The sequence below is a fragment of the Mobula birostris genome, chromosome 32 (assembly GCF_030028105.1).
Source record: "Mobula birostris isolate sMobBir1 chromosome 32, sMobBir1.hap1, whole genome shotgun sequence".
Taxonomy (NCBI): domain Eukaryota; kingdom Metazoa; phylum Chordata; class Chondrichthyes; order Myliobatiformes; family Myliobatidae; genus Mobula; species Mobula birostris.
In genome coordinates, this window is record NC_092401.1 from 17,649,271 (window position 1) to 17,674,034 (window position 24,764).

At 42.7% G+C, this 24,764-nt stretch overlaps 1 protein-coding gene across 2 annotated transcripts in view; it reads right to left on the minus strand.

Moving 5' to 3' along the window:
* The window catches only part of mcoln1a (mucolipin TRP cation channel 1a), an 80,147-nt gene that overhangs the window by 23,303 nt on the left and 32,080 nt on the right, over positions 1-24,764 (minus strand). For both annotated transcript variants that reach the window (XM_072248414.1, XM_072248412.1), the window contains exons 4-8: positions 23,219-23,375; positions 16,350-16,413; positions 11,303-11,399; positions 8,860-8,959; positions 2,633-2,742 (exon numbers count right to left, since the gene is read on the minus strand). In XM_072248414.1, coding sequence (XP_072104515.1) covers positions 2,633-2,742; positions 8,860-8,959; positions 11,303-11,399; positions 16,350-16,413; positions 23,219-23,375 — 528 coding nt within the window. The remainder of the gene's footprint in view (positions 1-2,632; positions 2,743-8,859; positions 8,960-11,302; positions 11,400-16,349; positions 16,414-23,218; positions 23,376-24,764) is intronic.

The window sequence follows — 24,764 nt, forward strand, 5'->3', positions numbered from 1 at the left end:
TTTTAGAAGGTTAAAGACACAATCAGCTCCATGACAGACACAGGCCTCCTCACCAAAGTCATCTTCAAAAGACAATGCCTCAAGAAAACCACATCCATCATGAAGGACCCTCAACACCCTGGACATGCTCCCTTCTCATTGCTACCATCAGAGATAGTATTGGAGCTTGGAAGTTGTACAGTAACCTGAAGTCACACACTCAAAGTTAAGGAAGTTTCTTTACCTCTGTCATCAGATTTCTAAATGGAATGTGAATGTTACCTTGCTATTACTATTTCACAATACTTATTTTTAATTGCAACTTATAGTAGGTTGTTATGCTGCACTGTACTACTCGCCACAAAACAACAAATTGCACAACTTATGTCAATGACAATAACCTAATTCTGATATAGTGTCTCCCAAAACCATGCTGTAAGGTTTCACTATTAAGGCTAATGTAATGGCTTCTATGTGATGTTCCACTGCTAAGGAAATGGTTTCTCTGTAGCAGCAATGTTTGGTTATGGCTAGAGATAATGGGGCTTTGGAATGGAGGGGTTAGCCAATGAGGAAATATTGTTCTTTCTTGTGTGTCTGGAAGCCAGGTTTTTTTGCAGTCTTCCGCCAGGGAGCAATGGAAAGAGAGGACGCGAATGGAGAGAGTCGGAAGACCACCGGGCGGAGTGGACTGAGGAGCGAGAGTCCGAGGGCCAGCTACGCTTGGAGGTCGATAGTTGATGAATAGCCACATCAGTGAGCTCTAACGATGAGCAATAGACTTTTTCCTTAAAATGGGCCCTTTTACTTTTTATTTTCTTTACTAACCCTCTATCCAGATTAAGATTTATAAAGTTCAATCAATTAATTGCATATGGTGTACCGTCTGATATTTTGTGGTGCAGATTTGTAACCAGGCAACACATCATGCAGCATCCACACAAACGAGATTGCTGAGTTTGGCAGGGCCGGAAGTTGCTTTCCCCTAGACGAACACGTGCTGGCCGAGCCTGAGGGTTACACATGCATTCTCATTCTCTGAATTATACAGAATGGAAACAAACCCTTCAGCTCAACTGGTCCATGCCAGCCAAGGTTCTGTTTAATAATTTCTTGATGAAGGCACGTGAAAAGCTGAAACACACAATGGGTTCCCTTTCCTCTATTCTACTGGTTGCAACTCCACCAAAAATCTGACCATTTGACCCATCAAGTTTGCTCCACCAATTCTTCCAATCATCCCCACTCCCCTGCTTTCACCCCATACCCTTTGATGCCCTGGCTAATCAAGAACCTATCTATCTCTGCTTTAAATACACCCAATGACTTGACCTCCACAGCCGCTCGTGGCAACAAATTCCAGATTTACCACCCTCTGACTAAAGTAATTTCTCCGCATCTCAGTTCTAAAAGGACGTCCTTCAATCCTGAAGTTGTGCCCTCTTGTCCTAGAATCCCCTACATGGGAAATAACTTTGCCATATCTAATCCGTTCAGGCCTTTTAACATTCGGAATGTTTCTATGAAATCTCCCCTTATTCTCCTGAACTTCAGGGAATACAGCCGAAGAGCTGCCAGATGTTCCTCATACGGTAACCCTTTCATTCCTGGACTCATTCTTGTGAATGCTCTCTGAACCCTCTGCAATATCAGCATATCCCTTCTAAACTAAGGAGCCCAAAACTGCACACAATGCTCCAAGTGTTGTCTCACAAGTGCCTTAGAGCCTCAACATCACATCTCTGCTCTTATATTCTATACCCCTAGAAATGAACGCAAACAGTACATTCGCCTTCTTCACAACTGACTCCACTTAGAGGTCAACATTTAGGGTATCTTGCACAAGGCCTCCCAAGTTCCTTTGTATCTCTGCATTTTGAATCCTCTCCCCATGTAAATAATAGTCTGCTTGTTTATTTCTTCCACCAAAGTGCATGACCATACACTTTCCAACATTGTATTTCATTTGCCACTTCTTTGCCCATTCCCCTAAACTATCTAAGTCTCTCTGCAGGCTCTGTTTCTTCAACACTATCCATTCCTCCACATATCTTTGTATCATCGGCGAATTTAGCCATCAATCCATTAATACCGTAGTCCAAATCATTGACATGCATCGTAAAAAGCAGCGGTCGCAACACTGACCCCTGTGGGACTCCACTGGTAACTGGCGGCCAGCCAGAATAGGATCCCCCTTATTCCCACTGTTTATTGCTGACCAGCCAATGCTCCACCCACACTAGTAACTTCCCTGTAATTCCATAGACTCTTATCTTGCTCAGCAGCCTCATGTGTGGCACCTTATCAAAGGCCTTCTGAAAATCCAAGTACACCACATCTACAGCATCTCTTTTGTCTACTCTGCCCATCCTAAGTGTCCTGTTACAACTGTTGAAAGGGAATGAATGCAACTTTTCCCCTACTCATTCTGTGATTAGGCTAACTGGTATGCAAGCTCTTTCTCTTTCACTCATGTCATGGGTGGGGGTAGATTTGCTGCTTCTCATCCATGAGAAGTTTGGAAGATGACAACCAGTGTACCTACTATCTCTGCAGCTACCTTACAAAACCCTGAAATACAGATGACCCTTTGGATTTATCAGCTTTCATCCATCTCCACTAACGTTGGAAATGACATGACATGTGTACTCACAGCTTGCAGCTTGACTCCACGGATGATTGACCTCAAGCACAGAATAAAGGACGCCAGGCACAGCGCAATGATACAGATGTCGAATATCAGGAGGCCAGTCTCATTCCCACCTGGTATTTGGAGTGGAAAGAGATAAACAGGAGAAAAGAGAAATTAACCTCCAATTAAATATTTCCTCGTTCATAGACCCACTAAAACTACTTAAGAATGAATAGGACATTGGGATAGGAGTTGCCAAATAGTTTCGAACCAAGGTCAGTCGTATCCACTTGTATGGCCATTAGATGCCACAGCGTTAAGAGTAAACAGTTTTTAAATAGTCTTGAAGAAAGGTCTCCACCTGAAATGTCAACTGTTTGCTCATTTCCGTGGACGCTATCTGACTGCTAAGTTCCTCCAACATTTTGTGTTTTGCCTTGGTTCTCTAGTATCTGCAGAATTTCTTGCGTTTATAGTTTTTAAAATAGTGTCAGTTCTGTGTGTTTGTGTTCAAAAAGCAGTGATTATAGTCACTGATAGTTAGCTGGTGAGAAATGAGCAGTAAGACAATTCAGAACTGTTTTGCTTACTGTGGGTTCAAACATTCAGGTTTGGAGATACCAGATACAGCCAGGGGTGAAAATGAAACAATTTCACTACTTCAAAAAGTTAGGAAGTACAAAGAATTTAAAGGTACAACAATCAAATATTACAATGAAATGAATATTTGGAGGTCACAATCATTGAAAGCATTGTATGAAGGCAGTCCATTATCTGCACTCTGATTGTGCTGATTTTGTTCATTTACAGTCAAAAGAACATGGCAGTGTTCAGTGGATGAAATGCAGTCCCTAGCTGACTGTATTAAGGATCTGGACACACTTCCATCAAAAAACTATCAGGAACTAGTGCAGTTTTATAGTACTGTAGTGGTATTGGTAGTGTTCCAATTTGTTCTGTGTCTCAATTAAATACACAATTTGTTATTCAGATAAACGATAACTTATCTTGTTTTTTTTTTAAATTATGTCTTAACTGTTTCCATGAAACTACAGGTAATTGGCGTAGCCACTTAAATAGACCAAAATATAGTGGTCCCAACAGGTCTTAATTGCACATGACAAACAGCAGACCCAGTACCAAGCTCTGCAACACACCATTGCTCACAGAACTCCAATCCAAAAAGCAACCATCCAGTACCGCCAAGCCAATCTGGTGTCTAACTGGCTACCTTACCATCGATCCCATGTGCCCAAACGTTCCAGACCAGACTACTATGGAACAGTACAGCATAGGGACCTGCCATTCAGCCCACAATGCTGTGCAGAATTTAAACTAATGACACCCAGTTCCGTTAACCCCTTCTTCCATGCAGGACAAAGTCAATACAAGTCTAGTTGACAGTTTTTAAATGACAGCCTCCTATTTAGCAAAACTGATTAAAATCAAAGCACCAGTAAAGCCAGCACTCCAACCTCATCACAAGCCTTTACAGCACAGAGGCCGCCTTCTGGACTGTCATGCCTATGCCAACTCACAAAAGCCATCTCATCCCAGCAACAAATTCCTGACCCACCAGGCCCCATCCCTCCTCCCATGGTTTCCTGCTGAATTGGCTTCAAGCTCCACCACCCTTCCAAGTCCAGTAATACTGTAAATGGAGAGGCCACTTTCAGCAGTCAAGAGAGGAGCAGGGCCAACAAACAAATGAATCAAACACCAAGGAGGGGGTCCAAATCTGGAGGGAGTTGCATCATGCACTATAAGACATTCCCACTTTCTAAAGTATTCGCAAGTGCCTGCGCCCTAAGACTCTATGTTCACTCTTCCATCTTCACCTTATCTCACACCCTTCCAATGCAGTCCATGCTTAAGACTTGTTTGGCAGGTAAGAACTCCTGTTTTATCAGCAGAGTTTCAAACTTCCTCTGGGTCTATAAAAAGAGAAGCAGGCTCTACCAGAGCGATCATGTTAGAGTGGTCATTTGAAGAGGGGCTCTGTTTTAAGTGCTATGTTTGATGTCAACATGCTGCAGGTAGTAGGGTGATATTAGGAAAAGAAGAGGGATAGACATGCAGTGCAGGAGTCCTCTGAGGCCACTCTCCTGAAAAACTAGTATACAGTTTTGGATACTGTTGTGGGGGAGAATGGCAGTTCATTTCACAGGGAAGGGAAAGTAGGCATGATTACACAGATAGAAAACTCAATAGTTAGGGGGACAGAAAGGAGATCATATGGTTGCAAACGGGACTCAGGGATGGTGAGTTGTCTCCCTGGTTGCCTCTGAGCAGTTTCAAGGGGGTAAGCAATCAAAAGTAGATGTGCACGTTAGCACACACAATCAAGAAAGAGATAGAGTCCTGCAGAATGAATATAGGGAGTTAGGAGAGGAAAGGATAATAAGAGTAATAACCTCTGGATTACACACAGTACTATGGGCTAGTGAGAGGGGAAAAAAAAAAAAGGAGGATATGGAACTTGATTGCTTGGCTGAAGAGCTGGTGTAGGAGCAGGGGTGGACCTTTGAGATATCTTCTAGAACAGAGGTAACTTGCATCAGAGGGATGGGTTACACCTGAACTCCAAGGAGACCAATATCCTGGCAGGAAGATTTGCTCTTGTTGCAAGGGTGGGCAAGGGGGTGGGATCACGAGTATCAATAAGGCTGAGACACAATTCAATGACAGCAAGATCAGTAGACAGCACAGGCAGTAGTGAGGGGAAAAAAAACTGCTGAATTAAAATTACAGTTACTTCAATGTAAGAGAGCTGACATGCAAGGTAGATGAACTCAGGGCACGAATAGCTACCTTGGACTGGGATAAAGCCAATACAGAAACGTGGCTTAGGGACAGGAATGATGGCCGAGCTTTCCAGTGGACAGAGATGGAGAAAAAGAAGGGAGAGGTGCACTTCTGATTAAGGAGAAGATCACGGCAGTAGTACAAGATAAAACTACTGAAATCATCCACTAAAGCTTTTTGAATAGGTAGAAATAACAAGGGAACGAACACCTTGGTAGGATTGTATTGTAAGCCCCCTAATAGTCAATGGGAATTAGAGGAGCAAATATGCAGAGAGATCGCAGAGGATAGCAAGAATAATAGGGTGGTCATAGTAGGGGAAGTTATCTTTCCTAATATAGACTGAGACTGCCATTGTGCCAAGAGTTTAGACAGGTGAAACTTAGGTGTATTCCAGTAATTTTCCTTTGGCAATATATACAAGGATCTACCGGGGAGGGGGCAAAGCTTGACCTACTCTTAGATATAGGGCAGAAAAGTGACTGAGGTGTCAGTGGAGGAGCACTTTGGGATCAGTGAACATCGTTCTGTTAGTTATTAATTAGTTCTAAAAAGGAACACATCTAGTCCACGAGCTATAGTTCCAACATTAGCTTTAGTCTATTTTGAGAGTACTAACCAAGAACTTGCAAAAATTGGAGCAGAGTTTTGCAAAGGAACATCTGGCAGTGGGAAGGTTTCAAAATTTGCATGTTTCTGTTAAGAGTGAAGGGCAAAACTGACAGCAGTCGGGAACCCTGGATGATGAGAGATATTGAGGCTCTGGTCAAAGAGGAGAGAGGATTCATAGGTCAAATACAGGCATCGTCATTTACCTGTTACGCCACTGGCATTTAGGGCAGCAATGAAGGTCCTCTAATTCTGGCGGTGTTCAGAGCTTCCTTCAATGTGTTAGCAGCATCCTCCCAGTTTTCACTACTTCAGTTGTGCAAGTCCCAGGTGGAGACTCAGGGGTACTGTCACATTCAGATGTAGAATCATTCTTCATTGCTGTTTCCGTAACTATTTTGTTCTACCAGTCAGGATTGTTAACCCTGAGCTGAATCTCCCAAACCCAGAGAACCGGTGGACCACTCTACCCTTTGCTCTACCAAGAGTCAAGGCATAAAGCCCTGACTCCAGCCAACACAGCTCTCTGGGTCACTGAAGCATGCAAACCTCCAAACAACGACAAGATTGTGGCCCTCTTGGAGGAGATACAGGCACCAGGACCAAGTAAAACCCTGAAGTACAGAGGATGCAGAAGTGTACTTACTTTAGGAAATCAGAAGGCACGAAGAGGGCATGAAATAACTGTGGCAAAGCAAATTAAGAATCAAAGAGATTTAATGTATGTTAAGGGGAAAAAAAAAAAAGAGCAACTATAAAGATTATGGGGCCCCTCAAGGACTAAAGTCCTTGAGGGGCAGGGTCCTCAGTGAGTACTTCGCCTTTGTTTTTACCATGGAAGAGGACATGAGGGTTTTGGAAGTTAATGGCCAGATAGGTACATTGAAAGGAAATGATGGGGAAAATAGGTCAAACCTGGGCAAACGGAACTAGTTTAGCTGGGAAACTTGGTCAGCATGGACCAGTTGAGCCAAAGGGGCTGTTTCCATGTTGTATGACTAACCACAGCAAATGCACACCAGGTCTATTTGGCTTGCCCTTTCCAATCAGCCAGGCACCAAAACACTTGCAGCTGAAACAATGATTCACTTGCACCCACTTCCTTCCAATTTAATGTCTTGTAATTGGTGTTCACAGTATGGTCTCTTCTAAAAGCCAAACATCAATTAGATGATCAGTTTAAAGAACACCTCTACAACAGCAGCCTGACAATACAATTCTCCACCTCACTGAGCCTGTGTCTTTGCATCTGACGATATTATGACAGTGCACAATAAAATCCTACGAAATAACAATTCATCTTCCAACAAGATATACCACAGGGCTCAGTGTATGGTACTGAACTCTACAACTTCTGATACCAGTCTTTCCAGCATGTGCTAGAACTGGCCAGATGGGAGGCAAGGTCAGAATCTGCAACATTAACTCAGGTCTTGCTGTCTCATGGATGGCCTGACCTACCAGGTATCTCCAGCATTGTCTCTATTTTGTTACACCCTCCCTTGATGAAAATGTACCATGAGTAAGCCTTCATCACCCTCCCTCAGGCAATATCAGGCCATTTGTTCCAATTTATCTTGGCCTCTTTCATCACATCTTTCCTCTGCTCTTCACCTCTTTCCTTTGCCTGCAAAAGATTATTGATCTGAAACATTAACGCTATTACTTCCTCCACAGAACAGACCAGAGTATTTCCAATATTTTCTGGTTTTGTTCCATATTATCTTGTTATTATTTGGGGGAGTTTGGAAGGTGGATTAGTACATTAAAACTGTCTTTGCACAAAGACTTCGACCACTTTGGGATGTCTTGAAAATGATCTTCTAAACTGTCCTTCTTCCAAATCCCAATCATGACAGGAGGGTATATTATGAAAAGGCTCCAGCAAAGAAAAGCAGTATTGATAGTGGCATCTGGTGGCTACCTTTGGAAATACCATGTTGGGCAGACACTGCCTCAAGATAAATCTGCTTTAACAGCTGACATCACAAAAATCACACAATGGTGACCAGGTCATATTGTTGTTACCCATGGGTCAGCTTCTCAGAACAAGGGCACAACACCCTTCGCAAAGGCAATTAATTCACTGTTCAGCTACTGGGCCCATTCACAGTGAATGTGGCTCTCTAGCCAGTTTTCAGTTATCTAATATACAAGTCTTCTTGGAAGGAAAGTCACAGATAGCATGAAATCATTTTTAAGCAGCCTCATCATAGTATGGGGGTGGGAGTGGGAGTGGAGTTGGGGGGTTAACTTAATCATCGTGAGCAGAAGCCATGTGGCCAGAGAACCAGAGGATTACAAAGCAGACAGCAGCTTTTCAGTCCATTGTAACTATACCAGGGCATTCCCACATTACTCCCACTTCCCATCATCCCCAAGGCCCAAATATCACCCCACTTGCCCAGGGGAAAAAAAACTTGTCCATCTCCCCCACCCTTCAACACATCAGCCCATACCAGTTGCACTGCCCACACTCCTCTGCCACCCCTCCCCCAGTGGCTCTGTACCAGTACACCTGCCCGCACTACTCTCCCATAGCTTTCACTGTCCACAACCCTGTATCAATCCCACTGCCCCATACACTCCCATAGCACTGTATTATGTTTGAATTAAATACAATTACACACACCAACTCCAAAACAGTTCTGTTGCTTCATCCTTTGACTGTATCCCAATCTTAACATCTCACCAATTTTGCTGTCTGCCTGACTCAACACCAGAGCCCTGAGCCAATCCTAATCTAATCTCAATGCTTTATTCACCCCACTGATTGAGGCGAACCATCAGTGTACAGATCTGTGGTTACAATGGTGTCTGTTGTGTACGCTCACCATATCCATAAATACTGGGCTCTGTACATTCATTGATGACCACTTCATTGTCCAGATTAATCTTTATCCGACCACTGTGTGCCTTGTTATCAAACAGGATCTGCAATTAAATTGAAATCTGTTACACCCTCATTACTCCTGAAGGTCATGTCCCCTTCCCTCTTAGATAGCAAACCCCATCTTCCCAAAGCTCCTGTGCAAGCTGGGGGTGGGGTTTGGGAGTTGGGGTGCAGTTTGCAGCTAACTACCATTGTCATCACACACACTTTCCAGTAGGGGAATAGTTGGTCAGAGAGGGGTGTGAGGTGGGGGACTGCCTTGGGTAGGACAGAGAAGGTTGCAGGGTGAGTTGTTGACTGGGTCCCTCCTACACAGCTTGTACCAGCTAACAACCTACAAGATGAGAATCTACCCCACAGCCAGCCCAGGGAATTGGTCAGTCCAAATCAGCCTGCACGGCTGCCCATCAAAATGCAGGAGACAAAATAACAACCTGCTGCATAGAAGCCACTAGCAAGCCTGTTGTTGGGAGGCAAGTGCCTCAGAGAGGGAGTATGGCCGGAGACACGAGTGGAGCAGCTGGATCAGATTCAGGTTGTTGCTGTCTTACAATTCATGGAATTTGGTGTGATGCGGCAGCAACAGAATGGCATGACCAGCATTTACTTCCTTATCCCAAATAATAGTAGTGAACCACTTCCCTAACCCACTACCAGGGCATGAAGATGCTCCCTTACTCCATTAATTTTGGAGCCCCAAAATTCTGATCAGAAACCATGAAAAAAAATAATTTGCTAGTCCAGCCTGATTAAAGCCTGATTTATACTTGTGTGTACGGGCTACACCGTAGGCCTGATTTATACTTTTGCGTACCCCTACGCCGTAGCGAGCATGCGTAGTTGTGTCTGCGTCGCTCTGCAATTCACCGCCAAAACGCTAGTTGGCGGTGGGGTTTCTATGCCACTGTGTTGAGTTTCTTCATGAGAGACATGGATGAGGAAATGCATTTCAAATATTTTCCGATGTCTGCAGGTAGATTTGACGATTTGGTTCATCGTCTCCAACCATTTAATTCGCATCAGTGTACAGACAAGGCGGAGAAAAGCAACCGGAAATGTGTAGGAGGAAATGCAACGCTACCAAACGGACCAATCACAGTTGTTGCGGTCTGCGTCACCACGACACTTGAGTTATTTTTTTGGGGAGGTGCACATCACCCTACAGTGTAGGGTACGGCGTAGGGTACGTGGTACCTACGGCGGACATTTGACGCAGAAGTATAAATTGGGCTTAAGGGTCTTGCCATTAATTGTACATTGTCTCTTCACACATGATCTTTCAAAGTGAAGTGCCTAATTTATATCCACATTAACCTCCACCTGCCATTTCTCTGCTCATATCCTCAACTGATCCAGATTCCATCGTATCATTGGCAATCTTTAAAACTATCCACAGTGCACACACTCTGTACTGTCTACGAACATACCAATCCACCCTTCTATGTTTTCATCCAAGTTTTTATATTCATCAGAAACAGCAGAAGTCCTAGTACAGGCCCCTGTAGAACACACTAGTCACAGACCTGTAGCCAGAAGTACCACAGACCACTACCATCTACGTCTTATAGTTAAGCCAATTCTGAATCCAAACGGTCAAGTTACTGTGGTCCCATGCATCTCATTTTTCTGGATAAGACTACCATGAGGAGCCTTATGAAAAGCCTTAATGAAAACTATGAAGTCAAACATCCACAGCTCTACCTTTATCAGTCACCTACAACTTACTCAAAAAATTCAATTAAGTTAGGAAGACATGAATTGCCCATAACAAAGCCAGGCTCACTGTCCCTAATTAAGCCATGGTGTTCCAAATTCTTAAATTATATCCTTATGGGACCTCTCAAATAGCTTTCCTACCACTGATGTGACACTTAGCAGTCTATAGAATCCTATTTCACATTAGCTTCCCACTATTCCACTGGGACCTCCCCTGGAGCTAGTGAGGATATGAAGACCTTGTGCAAGGTCCCAGTTATCTCATCATCTGCCACTCTCAATAATCAAGGTACATCCCACCAAGCCTGAGGACTCATCCACTCAATGATCTTCGTGACGCCAACACTACTACTTCCTTAACCTCTTAATGCCATAAAATATTACCAAACTACACACAGATCTCATTTGTTACTCATTTAGGATCTCACCTCTGTCTCCAAATACATCTGCCCTTCTCTATCCTTAAGTGGTCCCACCCTCTCCCAAAGTTATTATATTGCTCTTAATGTAGGTCTAGATTCCTCAATAATTTTGGTGTAGATTTCTATATTATTTATCTGAAAAGCAAATACTTGGCCTTCCAATTATTAATTAAAAACAGCTCAACATTAAACTCCCGCATTAGAGAGAAAAATAAATAAGCAAAATTAAAAATAATCAGCACTTACTATAATATGAAATGTGTAGCAATCTGGAATTTCGTGGTTGATGATCGTCTGAATGTTAATGGCCTTCAGTTTAAATGTTATGGTAATATCTATAAGCCTAAAAACACAAACAGATCAGATTTAAGAGATTGCCTCTGCAAATCTTCTTTTCCCTTTTCACTCATTGCGATTAATTTTTCCAGTGATGACATGAACCAGCTAGCAAGACAAAGCTAATCCACAGTCTGAGCACTTAACCAATTGATTCAAGGCAGGGTCAGATATTCACAACGGTTGAAGTGCACATAGAAGCAACCCACCCACAACCAAAGCCACTGAGGATCAGAATTAGACTTGGCAACAATACTGATGTAATGGAATGGCTTGAGACACAGACAAAGCAACTATGGAATTGCAACCGTGGAAAGTGCCTCATGCAAAGATGGTAAGAGGCAGATTCAGGAGTAGCTTTCAAAAGGAAGTGTTGGGAGTGGTGAAGTGGGGTAGGAAATAGGGTCCTGGAAACTGTACAGGAAAATAGGAGTACTGAATAGTTCTTTCAAAGCACTGCACAAAGGGATGAATGGCCTCCTCCTGTGCCAGATACAGCATTTACCATTGCAGCTGGTACCAACAGGAACAAAGCAGAGTAACAATAACTCTCCCCATACTGTCAATTCTGTGCTACTTTTGTAATCTCACTTTGAGGCATTGACTCACATACATCCATTGACCACTCAACCAGATGTCCAAATTCCTCAAAGACAAAACCATGGAAATAACAATGTCAAAGTATAGCAATTCTCAGGTGACTGCAAGATGAAAACATTATGAATCATAGGCGACTTCTCCCTACTTGACTAGGAATGGATGCTAATTTTAGTACCTCAACAGAAACAAACAAGTGCTCTTGTGGAATAGTCACAAGAGGTTATGTCATCTCTTCAATGAGGCATTAGTGAACTTAAAAATCAGTTAAGCAAAACAAACCCTCCCAAGTATCTTAATTTCCATACAAGGATCACATTGTCAGAAAGCCAAATTTGTTCAGACCTTTTTTTTTCTCTCTATAGTACACGTGGTATGACACAAAAATTACACCTGGATTGCATAAGCATCAACTTGCCTTTGAGGATTCCATATGAGACAACTTGCATTAAACATCAACTTGTCATAAAATGCTTATTGCCACTCCTCTGACAATATTTAACTCCAAGCAGATATCCCAAAACTGGGACAAAAAAATTACTGTACAAGACTTTAGAGACCACATTTGGAACAGTGTAGTTCTAGTCACCCAACATAGGAAGGAGATTATTAAGCTTGAAATGGTGCAGAGGGGAGAGGGGGGGGAAAAAATAACAAGGATTATTATCAGGAATGGAGGGCTTGGGACTTTATTTCCCTTAGAGCGAAGGAGACCGTGGTGTGACATGACAGGTATATAAAATCAGGAGGGGCATAAATATTGTCTTTTTGCTCAGGGTAATTGAATCTAAAACAAGGCAGCATATATTTAAGGTAAGAAAAAAAACAAATTTAAAATTGACCTGATAAGTAAGTTTTTGCACACAGATTGTTTTGGTATATGAAATGAGCTGCCAAAGGAAGCTGTACAGATTGGTACAATTACAATTGTTAAAAGACATTTGGACAGGTCTACCATTGGTAGACAACTAGTTGACATTGATGAGTTGGGTCAAAGGGCATGTTTTCCTGCTCTATAATTCATAATGAAGTACTGTCTTCAGCAGCAAAGTGAAGTAGAGAGGAAATCCAGAAGTTATTGGTTTGAGGCACAGAAATGTAAAACCATTAACATTTCAGAATGTTGTTAGGGTTGGAGGAGATTTATAGAATAAGGACGTAGCAACATTACAGGAGGGATTTGGGAATAATGGTTACAATACCAAGGCAGTGTATTACTTCAGAATGAGAGCACATGAAAAGCCTTTTGGCTCAACTGATCCACGCCAAACAAGATTCCCACCCAAGCTTGTTCCATCCGCCAGAATTTGACCTACAACCTTCTAAACTGTTCCTATCCATCCATCCTTCTTCACCACCATCCACCAGGGACTCCTTTCATGGGACTACGTACCCCTTTCATGGGACCATGTACCCCCATACGAAGTTGATCGAAATCTCCCTGTAGTTTTTGATAATGTACTTCATTGTCCACTATTCTATATATTTTCAAGTAATCTCCAAATGATGACTTTTTACATTCTCGATCATACCCTTGATATAACAAGTGGCCCAGCATTGGCCCCAGGGGCCACTGATCACAGGTCTCCAATCCAGGAAACCACCTGACACAACTCCCTCTGCCTTTGGCACGGTTCCATATGGAAACAGCTCTCCATGGATTCCAGATCAGCCTTCCATGTGGAACTTCATCAAAAGCTTTGCTGAAGTCCTCAAAGACCACATCTACCACCTACTCTCATTAATATTCTTGGTCACACTAGAAAAACACAATCAAGTTCATAAAACAGGCACAAAGCCATGATGATTATTACTAATCAACCACTGTCCTTCCAAAGGATGTATCTCTTATCCCTTAGTATTTACTCCAATAACTTGCCTGCCACACAGGTTCGACTTGGTGGTCTATACCTTCCAAACTTTCTTTTCCATCCATCTTAAGCATCGTCTACCAGCACCTTACCCATGGCTAATGATGCAAATCTCTCACTCAGGGCTCCCACAATTATCTCCATAGCCTCTCACGGTGTTTTTGGATATATCTGATCAGGCTGTGGATATTTATCATCTTTCATATCATTCAAGACATTCAGCACATTCTCAATTGTAAATGCGGACTCATCCAAGAACTCCAATAATTTTTCTTAGTTCAAAAGTCTTCACCCCTTTCTCCATACAGGAGAAATGTTCATTGATTCGTCCAGTTCTGCAGCTCCATACAGAAGTCTTTGAGGATCCCTATTCTCTCCCCGTTGCTCTTTTTCTCAGAATATACATAAAATTTCTTTGGAATTTTCTTAATCTTCTCTGCCAAAGATATTCCATTTCCTCCTCTATGCCCTTCTGATATTCTTTTTCAGTACACTCCTTTATCCCCTATAGTTCTCCAGGGATTCACCTGCCTGTACCTGACCCATTCTTTCTCATTTCCCCTGGCCAGGACCTCATTATCTCTCATCACCCAGGGTTCCTGACTCCTACCAGCATTACCCTTCACTTACAGGAACATGCAAACCTTTAGCTCTCACTAACTCACCTTTAAAACCCTACTTGCCAGAGGCCCTTTTGCCTGTAATTAACCTACTCCAACCAACCCTTGCAAGTTCCTGACTCATACCATCAACAAGTAATCAACAGGTGCTAATGCAGTAAGTGGACAGATGCTGGTTTTGTGAGAAGGGTCACACAGTGTTCACTAATTCCACGGGGGTGGGGGGGGGGGGGGTTAATATAGAAATATTGGACCAGCTCAGATTTCCTGGCAAAAAACACAGCTATAAAGGTGTGTTACTCTTCTGCCTCTGCAGAAGGTGCCCCCAACACTTGCTCTCCGAGCTAGTCACCTCCTCCAATTGGGTCTCACTCAGGGCTGCAACATCCATATAAGGGTCTGAGCTCCTGGCTCAGTGAAGCATCAAAGAAGTCTGTTGTTCCTGGGAAGATCCATGAGGGTCCTGCTATTCCAGCGCAAAAAAGTTCAGATTGTGAAGTTACCTGGATAAAATGTATTTTAATGTGCATACTTACTATATACCAAATACTATACAGACCAATATTGGTATCTGTTGGACAGATCATTGCCTAATCCACTTACTTTCATCACCTGTTCCCAAGACACCAGTATCAGTAAGGCTGCTGCAAGAAAATCAGTGAAATTTTTAAGGATTTCACAAAGCTGGCTGTTCTCAAGACAGCCCATCAGGGACAACCTTTTATCTCTCAGTTAATAGGAACCACGGTAACCATACCTTAAGCTATCTTAGAATCAACAGAGTTAACATCCATCAAGAGATTCTTGGCTTTTCTCCCAAGAAACAACAGGTTTGATGACAACAACCAGGTGATGTGGGAGTTAATTGACTGTAAACAGAAACCATTCATATATTGGAAGTTTTTCCATGCTTCATTTGAAAACATTTCTACAGACACTGAAAGCTGTGAGTCAGCAGGATATCTGTAACCTAAGAACAGGAGGTCCAAAATCCTGCAGACATGCATGAGTTCTTCGGCGCTGATAATGCCACGTCTCCAGTGCAGACAGCCGAGAATACTTCTCACAAAAGTAACGATAAAACAGAAACACATTACCGTGCCAACCCATCTGGGTCAATATATTCCCATCAAGACAGCAAACAATCCTGTTCATATTAAACAAACTCAATTCCAAACAACCACCATGTACTTATTCACTTACCCAAACCGTGACTACTTCACTTTTGACCATAATCCAGGAATCTTTAAAGAAATTGTACTGCACTGAGAATACATGCACATCATGGCTTCCTCCTGCATTTGTTGCACTGTATCTAACAGCCAGCAGCTCCACTTTGTCCATTTGTAGCTCACAAAACTGTGCCATTCCTACACTAATTTTTTTAGATTATGAATTATTGTCATTTAGTAATGCATACATTAAGAAATGATACATTACTATTTCTTAATTTTCCCTGTAACTTACTCTCCCAAACCCTCATCAATTCTCCTCAAACTGTACCACTCACATACACATTGGGAACAATTTACGCCAGCCAAATAACCTGCCAATAAACACTTCTTTGTGATATGGGAGGCAACTGGAGCACCTGAGGAAAAGCACATAGTCAAAGGAAAACACGTAAACCAGACAGACTATACAGGAGTCTGGGATTGAACCCAGGTCTTTGGATGTGGCTCTATCATTTCTTCCACTAGATATGGGCTCCACCTCCAACATCTCAATATCTTTTCAAGAATGCAGAGAACGACATTGCATAATACATACTAAGCTTTTAAAGCTTTCACATTAGAGATTTCATATATTCAAATTAACCAGTCAAACTGGATCAGTAAAAATTGTATTTTAAAATGAAGATGACATTACTTGTAGAATTTCAGTGAGATGTTCTTGTACGTCTGTTTCTCTGTGGGGCTCACACTCACACATTCTGGAAGAAGAAGAGGTAGAGTTACCTTGAAGAACAGAACAAGCCAGGAATTACACACCCAGCTCTGTATATTGCTGGTCATTTAATATTTGCCTGCTGAAGTTTAAGGTTACAAAATCGAAGCAAAACATTGACTTGAACAACTAGGTACTCAGGTAAATGAGCGGCTAGCTTCTTGGGTACTGTTATGAAATAGAATTCTTCATTCTCAACGTAACCCCATTCCCCAGCATTTTGAGTTGGACTTCTAGCATTCTAATGTGATACCATTTAACCAGTTACCTGCTTTTCTTACACGAGTAGCTGATCTGGGGGTTTTGTGACAATTTGAACACCAATTGTTATTCACTTGGCCACACTTAATGACAAAAGTCAACATTCCCTCCGACCTCCCCCTCTGAGGCAAAAAGTTCTGTCCTCAGTAAGGACCTTACCTTTGTCCCCCTTTGCTCACACCTCAGTGTGTTCTGTGCCCACCATGACCCTCAGCAGTTTTTCTGTCACCTCCATCAATGAGCCCACTTCTTTGGCAAGGATTCCCCACCCCACACCAATGACCTCCTCTCTCATTTCCAACATTTGTCCTCTTCTTAAGGCACCCACTCTGGTTCTCTGCCTGCTCTGGATCTTTTCATCTCTAATTGCTGACATCAGCACTCCTCTCTCCTCCTTGAACTCCCTCTGAACACATTGTTCTCCACTCTCTTCACCTCACCATCAAATCAACAGACAGTGTGGCAGACTGAGCTCTACCTTGCTGAGGTCAGACAGCAATTCTGATATCTCTCTTACTTAAAAGGACCCCTTTTCAGACCATCAAGATGTCCTGCACCTCATCAACTCTGGGTATCTCCCATCCATTGCAAAAAGCTTAGTTCCTTTACCTCATACTGCTTGTTTTCCTTCTTATCCAAAATCCACAAACCTGACTGTCCAGATAGGCCCATTGATTCTGCCTGCTCCTGCCCCAGTGAACTTGCGTCCACATGTCTCATGTCCATTCAATCCCCCTTGGTTCAGTCCCTTCTCACCTACATCTGTGACACCACAAACTCTCAATCTCAACAACTTTCAATTCCCTGGTATTGATCTGCTCATTTTCACCATACAATTCTATCCTCCACCAAGAAAGCATTAAAGTTCTCCACTTCCTTCTTGACAACAGACCTGATCAGTTCCCCTCCACCACCACCCTCCTCCTTCTGGCAGAACTGGGCCTGACACTCAACAATTTCTCCTTTGCTTTCTCCCACATTCTCCAAACTCAAGGTATAGCCATGGGCCCCAGCTTGGTCTGGCTTTTTGTTGTCCATGTTAAACAGTTCTTCACCGGTAATGATCCCCAACTTTTCTGCGCTACACTGATGACTACATTAGTGCTGAACAAATCAGTGCTGAATAAATTCTTCTTGGGCTTCAAGCTGGGTACCTGGATTGAAGTCAGAGAAGAGATAATTCGTCATATACACCGGGAAAGCACTAGATCCTTTTGCACCCATGCTGAGCTCGCCAATTTCATCAACTTTGCCTCCAGCCTCCAACTTCCAACCTGCCCTTAAATTCATTTGGTCCATTTTTGACCCCTCTCCCCCCTTTCTTGATCTCAGTTTCTCCATCTCTGGAGACAAACTGTCTACCGCATCATTTATAAACATACCGATTCCCACAATTATCCTGTCTATCTCACCCCATCTCCTGAAAATTCCCCTTTTCTCAGTTTCTTAGTCTCCGCCACATCTGTTCCAAGGATTAGGATTTCCTTTCCAAGACATCAGGGATGCTCTCTTTCAAAGAACGGGGCTTCCCTTCCTTCACTATTGATGCTACCCTCACCTGCACTGCCTCCATTTCCCTGACATCCACACTCCCTCATGTTCTTGCTGCCTTAACAGGGATAGAGTTCCTCTTGTCACCTGCTGTCACCCCATGAGCCTCCACACCCAACACATCATTCTTCTCAACTTTTAACAGGATCCTACCACCAAACATGTCGTTACTTCACCCCCCACTCTCCACTGAGATTGTTCCCACCGTGATTCCCTTGTCCATTTGTCCCTCCCCACTAATCTCCCTCCTGCACTTATCCCTGAAAGCAGCAGAAATGCTTCACCTGTCTATTCACCTCCTCGCTGCCTCTAAACAGTCCATCCAGGTGAGATAACACATCACCTGCAAATCTGTTGGAGCTATCCATTGTGTCTGGTGCTCCTGATGCGGCCTCTTGTACACTGCTTTGTTAAGCACCTCCACTGCATCCTTGAAAAGCTGTGCCGATCAGCTAGCAGCAGTGTTCAAGGATATGTTTAATCTCTCAAAAAGAGTGACAATCATACCAATGCCCAAGAAGAGCAGGGTGAGCTGCCTCAGTGATTATTGCTCAGTTGTACTCACATCTACTGTGATGAAGTGCTTCAAGAGGTTGGTCATAGGCAGAATCAACTTCTACCCAAGTAAGGACCTGAACGCTGCGATTTACCATGGCCACAATATTCTACAGCAGATGCAATTGCAGCCTCGAATCACCTGGACACGGCAATACCTACGTCAGGCTGCTGTTTGTTGATTACAACTCAGTATCATATCTTCAGTAGTAATCAACAAGCTCCAAAATCTGGGCCTCTGTACCTCCCTCTACAATTGGATCTTTGGCTTTCTTATTGGGAGACTATAGTCAGTGTGGATCAGAAATAACATCTGTTCCTTGCTGACGATCAACACCAGCACACCACCAGGATGTCTGTTCAGCCCACTGCTCTATTCTTTCTACACCCATGACCATTTGGCTAAACACAATTCAGACAGCATCTATAAATCAACCAATAACACAACTGCTGGCAGAATATAAAACAGTGAGAAGTAGGTGTACAGGAGCAAGATAGATCAGCTGGTCAAGTGGTATCACAGTAACAACTTTGCACTCAACGTCAGTAAGACCAAGGAACTGATTGTGGACTTCAGGAAGGGCAAGTCAAGAGAACATGCACCAGTCCTCATCAAGGGACTAGCAGTGGAAAGGGCGAGCAGTTTCAAGTTCTGGGGTGTCAACATCTCTAAAGATCCATCCTGGCCCCAACATATTGATGTAATTACAAAGAAGGCACAACAGCAGATATATTTCATTAAATTTGAGGACACTTGGTAAGCCACCAAAGACTAGTAAATTTCTACAGATGTACCATGCATCACCATCTGGTACAGCAAAGCCACCACACAGAATCAGAAAAGGCTACAGAAAGTTGCAAACTCAGCCACCTCCATCATGGACACTAGCCTCCCCAGCTACCACTGAGGTGGTGGTTTAGGAACCTGAAGACACACTTTCAACATTTTAGGAACAGCTTCTTCAGCACCATCAGCAGTTTTGGATAATGAACCCACGTACACAATCTCACTATTTTCTTTTCTTTTTGCTCTCTTATGTCAATAATTATATACACTGGATTCCAGTTAAATAGGCCATCGGTTAATCAGTGCAGCCACTTTTTTGGGACCACTCTTAAAGAACAAAAATCAATCAAGAAAATTGCTGGCATCCCATTCCTTTATTTGGAACACTTATGCTGCTTAATTGGGACAGAAAACTCTTGACAAAGAGTTTTTAACTAGCACCAGTCATGTGCACTAGCACTGCTGTTTGATACAACGCCATGTTTCAGGCGAGTAGCTTTTAAAGTAGCGCCAGTTGTGTGGGTTTGTGTTCAAAAAGCAGTGATTTTTGTCACTTTTGGTGAGAAATGAGCAGTAAGGCAATTCAGAACCATTTCACTCACTGCAGTTTCAAGCATAGAAGCTTGGAGGTGTGAGGAATGGCTGGGAGTGAAAATGAAATTATTGCATTATTTCAAGTTAGAAGCTGCTAAGAATTTGAAAGTATCGACAATCATCTTGAATGTGGCAATGAAAATGAAGACTTAGAGGATGCAATCGTTGAAAGTATTGTTATGAAGACAGCCATTATCTAGCTGCACAAGGCGTCTGCACTGATTTTGTTAGTTTACGATCTAACGAATGCGACGGGGATTTAATTCTTCAGTCAATAAGTATTAACTAATACAGTTTTATAACATTGCAGTAGTATTGATAGTATTCCAACTTGTTCTGCATTTTGGAAAAGATTCTTAGAGATGATCTATAGGCATTTAGAGAATCGTGGTCTGATCAGGGACAGTCAGCATGGCTTTGTGAAGGGCAGATCGTGTCTAACAAGCCTGATAGAGTTCTTTGAGGTGGTGACCAGGCATATAGATGAGGGTAGTGCAGTGGATGTGATCTATATGGATTTTAGTAAGGCATTTGACAAGGTTCCACATGGTAGGCTTATTCAGAAAGTTAGAAGGCATGGGATCCAGGGAAGTTTGGCCAGGTGGATTCAAAATCGGCTTGCCTGCAGAAGGCAGAGGGTCGTGGTGGAGGGAGTACATTCAGATTGGAGGATTGTGACTAGTGGTGTCCCACAAGGATCTGTTCTGGGACCTCTACTTTTCGTGATTTTTATTAACGACCTGGATGTGGGGGTAGAAGGGGGGGTTGGCAAGTTCGCAGACAACACAAAGGTTGGTGGTGTTGTAGATAGTGTACAGGATTGTCAAAGATTGCAGAGACACATTAATAGGATGCAGAAGTGGGCTGAGAAGTGGCAGATGGAGTTCAACCCGGAGAAGTGTGAGGTGGTACACTTTGGAAGGACAAACTCCAAGGCAGAGTACAAAGTAAATGGCAGGATACTTGGTAGTGTGGAGGAGCAGAGGGATCTCGGGGTACATGTCCACAGATCCCTGAAAGTTGCCTCACAGGTGGATAGGATAGTTAAGAAAGCTTATGGGGTGTTAGCTTTCATAAGTCGAGGGATAGAGTTTAAGAGTCGCGATGTAATGATGCAGCTCTATAAAACTCTGGTTAGGCCACACTTGGAGTACTGTGTCCAGTTCTGGTCACCTCACTATAGGAAGGATGTGGAAGCATTGGAAAGGGTACAGAGGAGATTTACCAGGATGCTGTCTGGTTTAGAAAGTATGCATTATGATCAGAGATTAAGGGAGCTAGGGCTTTACTCTTTGGAGAGGAGGAGGATGAGAGGAGACATGATAGAGGTGTACAAGATAATAAGAGGAATAGATAGAGTGGATAGCCAGCGCCTCTTCCCCAGGGCACCACTGCTCAATACGAGAGGACATGGCTTTAAGGTAAGGGGTGGGAAGTTCAAGGGGGATATTAGAGGAAGGTTTTTTTACTCAGAGAGTGGTTGGTGCGCAGAATGCACTGCATGAGTCAGTGGTGGAGGCAGATACACTAGTGAAGTTTAAGAGACTACTAGACAGGTATATGGAGGAATTTAAGGTGGGGGCTTATATGGGAGGCAGGGTTTGAGGGTCAGCACAACATTGTGGGCCGAAGGGCCTGTACTGTTCTATGTTCTATTTCATTTAAACATATAATGTGTACTCAATTGGTCTTTTTTTTTTTTTTAAATACTTTTTTTTTAACCTTTTCTATGAAACTTCAGCTGATTCAGGCAGTTACTCACTTAGGCCACAATGATCCCAATTAACTAGAATCCACTATTTCTTAAAGTCATTTATAATTTTATTTTTTATTTTTTTTTTTTTTTTATAAATGTATTATGTACTGCTGCCAGTGATATTAAACCCAATTCAGTTTCTAATTTTTCTTTTAGGGTTCAGGTGTCATTGGCAAGGCTAGTGTTTATTGCCCTTCACTGATCGAACTCAGTGGTTTTCAGAGGGCAAGAGTCAACCACACTGACCGGCGGGCTAGTCACAACTAGGCCAGGCAGGATCAGCATGGATGATTACTTGCTCTGAAAGATGCCATTGAACTAGATAGGTTTTTAACAACTTCATTAAAAATCTTTGGAATTGTGGACCCAAGAGAGCTCTGAAAATATCCAACAAGGAGATCATTAGATTTTTAGATATGGAAGAAATCAAGGATGGAGCTGAAGTCAAGGCCATGATCTTACTGAATCACTGAGCAGGTTGAGGAGAGGAGAGGCCATTTCCTGGTTCTGTTTTGTATTATATATGGAGCACAGTGATCAGTATAGGACTATAATACATCCAGAAATGGAAAGCCACAACAACACTTGAGAAACAACATTTCTGAATCAGAGCAATTTCCTGTACTCCACAAAAGGAACACAATCACCCTTCCATCATTCCCATAGCATAGCTCAAGAACAGCTTTTGTCCTGCTGTTGTAAATATTCCTTTTGTATGAAGGTGAACTCTTGATCTCACCACCTACCATGGCCTATGCACTTTGTTGTCTACCTACACTGCACTCTGTCACTATAACAGTATTCTGCATTCTCCCTGTACTGCACCAAGGTACACATTTGAAGTGGTCTGCAAAACATTCTTTATACTGTATCTCAGTACATGTGAGAATTACAAGCTTCAGTGCATTCTGCAGAATGAACTAGATGCACTGATGACACCTTTCAAATACTTGACTTTTGAACTCCACTGGGGTGAACAAATAGAGCAATGTCAGAGGACCACCGAATCCAGCATCTACTGAGCTCCATGCCATTGCTGCTTGGACATCTCTATATTCTCACCATTACTGGATGCAAAATTCCAGGACACCTTAACAGAAAGAGAACACTCACCCAACTTTTCATCTGTCATATAGTCAGAAGACTGAATGGAGTGAGAGGAATAGACAAGAAATAGTGATGCTGCCAGAATCACCCACTTCTCAAAGTGCAAGTATCAGAGGTGTGAAGAATAAGAGGTGAAAAGATGCTTGGATGAATACAGATATTCTACAAAAGATCACCTACCTGTTATCACCTGTGGGTTGATGTTGAAGGTATCATTTTCAGGATTGATGCTCCCCTTCTTATAAAAACGATGGCAGAGCTGGAGACCAGTATGATTTGTATCACCATCAGTAACGTAGGCATACCGCCCCAGAGAGATATTTTGCAGAGCCAGGTACTAAGTATTGGGTAAAGTAATGGGAATTGGGGACAAAATGAGACAAGAAGTTAATATGGAATGGAGGTGGTCACCAGTGAAGAAAGAAATAAACAGAGGGAAAAAGTTGCAGAATTTTTCCAGGGAAAGACACTACAAAGAAAAGATTCACATTTCAACTAAATATTTCATTTTACAGGGCTAAAAACTTCAAACCAATAAAATAGGAAATACTGCAACCATTTTGCACAAATATGTAACATGAAATTAACCAGGTATTAAGCCTTATTGATTTTGACCAAAGTATAAAAATTCATCAGAATGCCAGTTGAAAATCTCACGTTCTTCACAACATCGTGGTAACTTGTCAAACCACAAGGCCAATATGCTAACATCATTTTACGCCAAAGTAAACCACACTGGGAGTTCAAGCCAGCACTAGGAAAATTTCAGTAACATAGCAGTCCAAGCATAGGGAAGACATAATCCAGCTTCATATGTGTGGGGGTCTCGGAGCAAATATATCTCTTCTGTAAGGGCAACTGTTAGTCAGTGGACCGAGCATGAACAGTCACAGACTGTTCCTATTTGAGCAACTTACTGAAGTGCCCCGGAGGCTTTGAATAAAAAGTTTGTACTTATACGGTCTGTGTGTGACTTTATCCGGATTCGACTTCCACATTTGACACTTGCGAGCAGGTTACCAACATAGGGGACTGTGACACAGAGGCGGGCTAAGTGACAGACCGAACATCCTATCTACAGGGACCAATCGGGCCCGCAAAGAAGAATTGTCTTAGTCGCTCCCCATGATACAGGTGCAAGTCTCTGCCCGTCACCCAGACTTCAGCACAGGACCTTGACGGGACCCAGATCCAATCTGCCAAGAGACTCGTATTAGGTAGGACAATCATTTGAAAATTGGACAGCTGACAGGTGTCAGGTAAAAGTTAAAATCGGGTAAGAGTTAAAATCGAGTAAAGAAAAAACAGGAGAATTGAGCAGTAGACAAAACATGGGACAAGATCTGTTGTGTGATAAGAATAGTACGGGAACTTCACAAGGCAAAAAGTATGAGTGGTTTCATGATAAAGAAAGAGATTTACATGTTTTAAGTGGTATTTTTTTTTTTAATCTAAGAAACTGGCGGACAAACTGTGGCCACGGTGAGGGACTTGAGATGTGACAAGCTGTGACCAAGCGGTAAAAATGGTTTGGAAAAAGAATTGTAGTAGTAAAAGCAAAATATTGATCAAGGAATAGAAAGGATGGGCAGACAAGAAATGGAATGAGTCACTGTTGGCAAGCTGGCGAAATAATACGTGTGATAGAGGAATAGAGCTATGTAGTTTAGACGTACAGACTAAAACCTGGGAGACTTACCAAAGCGAAAAATGAATGGGTAGGCGG